General features: G+C 35.9%; 1 protein-coding gene across 1 annotated transcript; it reads right to left on the bottom strand.

Moving 5' to 3' along the window:
- Nucleotides 1–4,763: 4,763 nt before the first annotated feature.
- LOC113351502 lies at nucleotides 4,764–6,539 on the bottom strand. The gene is made up of 2 exons (XM_026595472.1): nucleotides 6,103–6,539; nucleotides 4,764–5,349 (listed from the first exon to the last, which is right to left on the bottom strand). The coding sequence occupies exons 1-2, from the start codon at nucleotides 6,537–6,539 to the stop codon at nucleotides 4,764–4,766; spliced, it is 1,023 nt and encodes a 340-aa protein (XP_026451257.1).
- Between the last annotated feature and the right edge of the window lie 660 nt (nucleotides 6,540–7,199).

Here is a 7,199-nt window from a genome sequence, read left to right as displayed (position 1 = left end):
CTTTTCTTGGGAAACATAAAGCAAAGTTTAAAAAGGGTCTATAAGCCTAAAAATTGAATCTAAGCCTATGTGAGATATAAGATTAACCGGTTAGCGTGCAAGAATCATAAAGAGAGAATAGACAGAAGGAGGGGTGGTGCAAAAAAACTAGAAACAATCTTGAGAGATGAAAAGACAGAAGCTTAGTAAACCCAATGGAATTGGTAATTAAAATTATCCTATATAAAAAACCAAGAGCTTCTCATAGAAAGCAAGGAAAACAAAGAGAGAAAATGGTAGAAAGAAGTTATAGAGTTTCAGTCATGGCATGTGAACATAGCAGAAACGTCCCAAGGAATGCACCCGCGTCATTAACAAGGGTTATGCGATGTCGAGAAGATCACCTACACCGGGTACACTACTATTTCTGTTATTTGTGTGGTACTCACAATTTTCTGCATTCTGAACAGGCAAAGAGACTGGCATTTTGCAATTTGAGCCATGCAGAGAAGGATATGTTGTTTGCAGGTGACCAGCCAGAGATTCGAAGGATGATGGAAGTTGGAAATATTCAAGATGCTTTCATACTTAATAGTGAAATGCCTTCCGGGTTCGATTATGAATATGTAAGGAGAATGGAAATCAGGTACAACTGGAAGAAGGGCAAGGGAAATTATGAAGACGCCTAGCAGGCCGAACTAAAAGGGGAAATAGTCTATTAACTTCATCAACAAGGGCTCGAAGCAGGTTTGGTCATGGGTTCTAAATATTTTGGGTCTAGTTTTAAATTCTAAGTTTGCAGTTTTAAGAAATTCTAGTGTAGGTTTCTGTTTAGTTGGTATTTTATGATTTTCCAAATGAAAGTTGATGGTTTCTAGTGTGAAACTTAAACGTTTCAGTATGTCTTGCTAGTTCAAACTTTTCTAAATATTATGCTAAGTCTATAATGACAAGTTATCAAGAAAGGGTTGTTTATTTCAAGCTTAAGATTGCCAAATTACGGTTTAGTTTTTTTTTTCTTTTATGAAATCCAATATTAATCATGCAAATTGATTTGGAAAATTTGTGAGATTATTAAAAAATTAGTCCAGGATTAAAGAAGATGTATAATAGCTATAGAACAGTAAGAATGTGGTCTTAACTTATATAGCAGAGACTAAAAGAAGGAGAGAAAAAGACTTAATAGAATAACAGATAAAGGAAGACAAGATGATGAAACTGAAAAAGAATGATCTATCTAGTTAAAATTACCCAGCTAAATGTCAAAGTAGATTTAAAGTTTCTAAATTAGCTAAGACCAAAGAGAAAATTATCTAGGCAGAGAGAGGGGTATTCAGAATAGGGAGATAGGGTCTCTATCATACAAACATACAAAAGATCAAAATTACAGAGGAATCAAAGATTTGAAGGATGTTTGATAAAAAAAAGCCTAAAATAGGTGATAAAGATCCGATGGATGCAACCCGAACTTAATGTTTAATGATTTATATTAACAGACAGACCTAGTAAACCGACGTCTCCAAGCCCAAAAATTTGTTGGTTCCTATTAGTAGAGGGTTATTATTCTCAAGAAAAAACCTTATATGTCACATTAAGATATGAGATGCAGAGATGAGAGCAGTTTATAGATATAAAATGCCAATGAATATGCTATTGGATGCTGAATGGAGAAACATCGATTTCAAAATGAATATGATATGAGATGCAGAGATGAGAGAAGTTTATAGGTATAAAATGCAAATGAATATGCTATGGGATGCTGAAGGGAGAACACAACCAAATTCTCCGATTTAAAATCCGAGAAAACATCGATTTCAAAAAGCAGGAGGAGGAAAAAGAAAACTTTTGACCAATATTAGGTAGCCTAAGAATCTTGAGACGAATTCCTTCCAATCTATTACCCCCTCTTAGCTTAGGTGAGACCCAAGTTGATGAATTACTCGCTAGACATTAGAACAGTAGCAGGGAATGAATAATCGAATATGATGAAGGAAAATAGCCGTTGGAAGAGGAGAGGGAAGAGAGAAAAATGAAACTTAGGTAATTAGAAGGGAATGAATAACATGAAGTTTACAGACATAAATTATTTAATCTTGTCAATGATCAACCTTTGGAAATTAATATAATATAAAATAATTCACATTTTCGGGTATATCAGCAAAATCTTCTTTTGCTTCAACATTGCCTAATATGATCTTAAGTGCATTGGCCGCCACGACCGGAATGAAAATCAAGAGTCAGCATCACAATAATTTAAGATTGATCAAAGACCAGAACTCATTTAAAGTAGACAGTTTGAAATTTGCCCGGGCACAGAAGTCTCAGATGACAAGTCACCCTAATTTTTTTTGTTATCAGAAAAGAAGATGTATTGAAGTGGAAAGAATGTACAACAACTCTACCAGGGGTAGAGAAAAGAAAATCAAAACAAAGAAAAAACTCAAAAGTTACAAGAAGACTAAATTCCAGTTGCTAACTACTGAATAATTGAAATTCAAATGGGCTCGATGACCTGCGGCTGCTGCCCAAGTCAAGAAAGATGTCTTAGCTTCCATTATTAGGTCATCATCAATTTTATAGAGATAGTTTTCTTCAAATCTTCTACAATTTCGTTCCCTCCAGATGGTGTTGACGATTGCCGCAGGTAGCAAACCCCAGATGTATTTACCATATTGAGTGAAGTTATTGTCATGCCAAAAATCTGCCAAAACTCTCATAGTACCAGGAAGTACCAAAACCCAACATGTACTCGGTAAAACATGATACCATATCTTATGCGCTATTTTGCGGTGTAGGAAAAGATGGTCCTGCGACTCAGTACCATTTCCACAAAAAACACAAGAGTTATACAGGTGGTACATACCCTTATTTTGCAGCATATCTATGGTATTTAACCTACCATAAAGCAAATACCACACTAAAATATTGAGTTTAGGTGGAACTCCAGGTCTCCAAATGAAGCGATATGGAAAGTCATCAACTCCAAAATCAGCCACCAACCTTCCATATAACAACTTGACAGTGAACACCCCTTTTGAGTCAAGTCTCCAACGTCTTGTATCTTCCAAGCCATCTCTAGCTGGTGGATTGTCACCGATGACAGTGATTAGAGACGCATATTCTTCAGCCTCAGAGTTTTTAAGTAAGCGCTTGAAATCAAACCTCCAATTTCCTTGCAAGGAAATCATGCTTGCAACTGTTGCATTCCTATCCCTGGATAGCTTGTAAAGGTTAGGAAAGGTAGTCGACAAAGAATGTTGTCCATGCCAAACGTCATTCCAAAAACAAATATTATTTCCTGAATGCAAATACATAGTCGAGTTTTCACTAACTAGACCTGCAGATTCCGCAATAACACACCAACAAGAGACTCCATGTGTTTGAGTTATTTTTTCCGGTACCCAAGATGAAAAAACAGAACCATATTTATCTTTAATTATTTTGTACCATAACTTGTTCTTCTCGACACCATATCTCCAACACCATTTAGCCAATAACGATAAATTCATAAGTCTGAGATTACATACTCTTAGACCACCTCTTTCTTTGGTCGCACGAACCAAATCCCAATTAACCAAATGAGAAGTTTGCGTACCTTATTTATACTCCCACAAAAAGTTGCGCATCTTTTTGTCAAGGATCTTAATAACTGAAATAGGGGCCCTGAATAAAGAGAAATAATAAGTACGAAGGGAGGATAAAATACATTTTAATAGAGCAATTTTACCTCCCCTTGATAAAGATATACGTCTCCAAACTGATAATCTAGCATCAAACTTCTCTATGATGGGATCCTAGATAATTTTAGAGCCAGGTTTAGCACCGAGTGGCATCCCCATATACATGAAAGGTAAACAATCAGTTGAACAACCAAATTCCTCAGCCCAGATATTTAATTCAGGTACATCTCCCACAACAATAAGTCTGGTTTTTGATGTGTTTACCTTTAGACCGGCTATGAACTCAAAACAATGTAAGGCCGAAAACAAATTATGAAACTCCTCCTTTTTATTATCTAGAAAGAAAATCGTATCATCTACATAATGAAGATGGTTGACAATAATACTTGTAGATGAAACAGAAAATCCACTGAAAAAACTTTGATTAGCTGCTCTACCCATGAATCTTGAAAAACCCTCCATAGCGATGTTAAACAAAAGAGGATAAATTGGACAACCCTGTCTTACACTTCATGTACTTGTGAAGTAGCCGAAAGAAGACCCATTGATAAGAACCGAGAAGGATGCAGTTGAGTAACAAAACCTTAACCAATAACACCATTTCCTACTAAAACCCATTTGAGATAGGACAAATTCAAGATACCTCCAATAAATTCTGTCAAAAGCCTTTTCAAGATCAATTTTGCACACAATACCAGGTTTTTGCGACCTCAGTCTAGAATCAACCAACTCATCAGCAATCAAAGTAACATCAATAATTTGTCGTCCTTCAATATAAGCACATTGCACTGGAGATACAAGTTTATCCATAACAAGTTTTAACCTTGTTGCAAGGACTTTTGCAATGATCTTATAGACACTAGTGAGAAGGCATATAGGTCTACAATCCTTGATTGTCTCAATGTGATCCTTTTTTGGTACGAGAGTTATGAAAGTAGAATTATGTTTAGAGTATATAGTACCTGAAGTGCAAAATTCAGTTACCGTACCCATAATGTCTTCCTTGATGAAATGCCAGCACTTTTGAAAGAAAAGTATAGGGAAACCGTCTGGACCCGGAGCTTTGTCATTACCCAATACTTTTATGGCTTGTAAAACCTCTTCTTAAGTAAAATTAGCTTCTAAAATGTCCGACTCCGTAGATGTCATGGTATCAAAGTCAATTCCATCTAAATTAGGTCTGATAACCTCCTCTTCAGTGAAAAGAGTGCAATAATATCCTACTATATGATCTTGCAACTGTTTTCTATCAGAAACCAATTCACCTCCAATATATAGTTGCCTAATTCGGTTAAATCTTCTTCTAGCAGAAGCATTACTGATAAAGAAAGAAGTATTCATATCACCTTCCTGCAACCATTTGGTATTTGATTTGATTTTCCAACATGTTTCCTCCATTTTAGAGATCTTTTCGAATTCAACTTTGTTCCGAAAATGTACATTCGTTTCTTCTTCAGTAAGGATATTATCTTCAGCTAGTTCGGCAAGAGTTTGTATTTTTGAGAGGATTTCATTCAACTTGGTGTTGGTGTGGCCAAATACTTCGTTGTTCCATATTCTTAGCTTTTCTTTAAGTGCTTTTAGTTTCATCCAAAGAACAGTGCTAGGGGTACCTGCAAAACAAAAAGAAAACCACCACTCTTCTAGTAACTGTAAGAATTCATTCTCCAAAAACCACATAACTTCAAACCTGAAAGGATTAGGTCCCCAAGAGGGATCGGAAATGTCTAAAAGGAGAGGGATGTGATCATAGGTAGGCCTAGCTTTGGATAATTGGGTAACAAAAGGGAAGTGTTGTTCAAAGGATGGGGAGATAAGAAACCTGTCTAGCCTACACATAACCGGATTTGCTTGTCCATTTGACCATGTGTATCTTGCACCCTTTAGAGGTAAGTCGATTAGGTCATGCTCAACTATGAATTTGTTGAACTTCTTCATGCTTATTGTAATCTTCTTACAGTTCTTTTTTCATCACAATTGGTAATTGTATTGAAATCACCACCAATGCACCATGGAAGATTAACCCAATATCTACAAAAATCATCCAGTTCTATCAAAAATATGTCCTCTCGACTGATTTATTTGGCCCATAAACATTCGTTAAGACCCACTGGAAGTTATCCGACTTGTTTGTACAAAGAATATAAAGAGTGTACTCACTGACTTCTACAAAGTCTTTATCCCATAGAATAAGCATGCCACCGAAACTTCCTCTCAACTATTGGAAAGTCCACCCCACATTCTTATAACCGCAAATCTGCTTAATGTCCCTTGCTGAACATTGCGTCATTTTGGTTTCTTGAAGCATTACAATTGGAGCTCTGATCATCTACAGTATTTTATGAACAACCGTCCTTCTACCGCTAGAGTTTAGACCTCTAACATTCCAAGTTAGGATCTTATGACTCATTGTAAACAATATTTTACCCTAGAAGTAACTGACCTCTTTGTTCTAGAGGGAGGAGAAACAAACACCTCAACAGACATACCAAGTCTCTTTAATTCGTTCCGCAGCTTAACTGGTATAACCGGTTGTGCAACATTGACTAATCCATCACCTGAGCAAACATCATCTGAGATGTCGTCAATAGGAGGTTCAAAACCAGGAGGATACAATAGTGGACTAGTATCAGAATCACTGGAGGTGTCCACATCATTATCTTTAGACCCCAAGAATGAGTCTTCCAAACCCACTAGTGGTACAGTACATTGTCGTTCCTCATGCACCGGAATATTTTCCATACCATCAATGTATACAGTTTGTTGGACAACAAAATCCTTATGAAGTTGTTTTTTTATTGGTAGGATGGGTATAGGTTTAATAACTGGACCAGTATTAGAAATCTTAAAAACCAAGAATTTCCTAGTATGGTTCGGCATAGATGGAAAGCTGATGCCCAGTTTTACACCAAGATCAAAGAGATGGTTTACTTCATTCGAAATCCAGGTTGGGACAATAAGATTAGGTGTATGCTTTGGCGGATTGAGGTGAATGGAGCTGGCGTGAGGTAAGATTATGGAAGTGAGTTTCTGCAGACTTCCAGGGTTACGGGTGTATGTGAGAGGTGAAGCGATATAGGATTGGGGTAAGAGGACTTTGCTGTTTAGTCCAGTAAACCCGACCCGGTTTACTGGATAGTCCAGCGGCAAAATATATTTACTCCCTAGTCCAATTTTTTTTTGAAAAGAGTAAAATTACTCTACTAACCCTAACATATAATATTACGTATATTAATACATATGTTACTACATATGTAGTATGCAGTAATAACATATGTAGTATGTAGTATACTACTAGTACTAGTAGTAATATGTTATATATCGTCAATATGTAGTATGTAGTATACCAGTAGTAACTAGTACTAGTAGTAATATGTTATATATTGATACTACATATTAATATGTTATATGTTATATATTAATACTACATATTAATATTGATACTACATATTGAGTATCAATATGTTATGTTCAACACTGTCATGTTACGTATATAATGATACTACATATTGATATGTAGTATGTTATATATTGATATGT

This window comes from Papaver somniferum, chromosome 2, assembly GCF_003573695.1.
Source record: "Papaver somniferum cultivar HN1 chromosome 2, ASM357369v1, whole genome shotgun sequence".
Lineage (NCBI taxonomy): Eukaryota > Viridiplantae > Streptophyta > Magnoliopsida > Ranunculales > Papaveraceae > Papaver > Papaver somniferum.
Note: the sequence above shows the minus strand (reverse complement) of the source record. Positions and strands in the feature narration are given on the sequence as shown.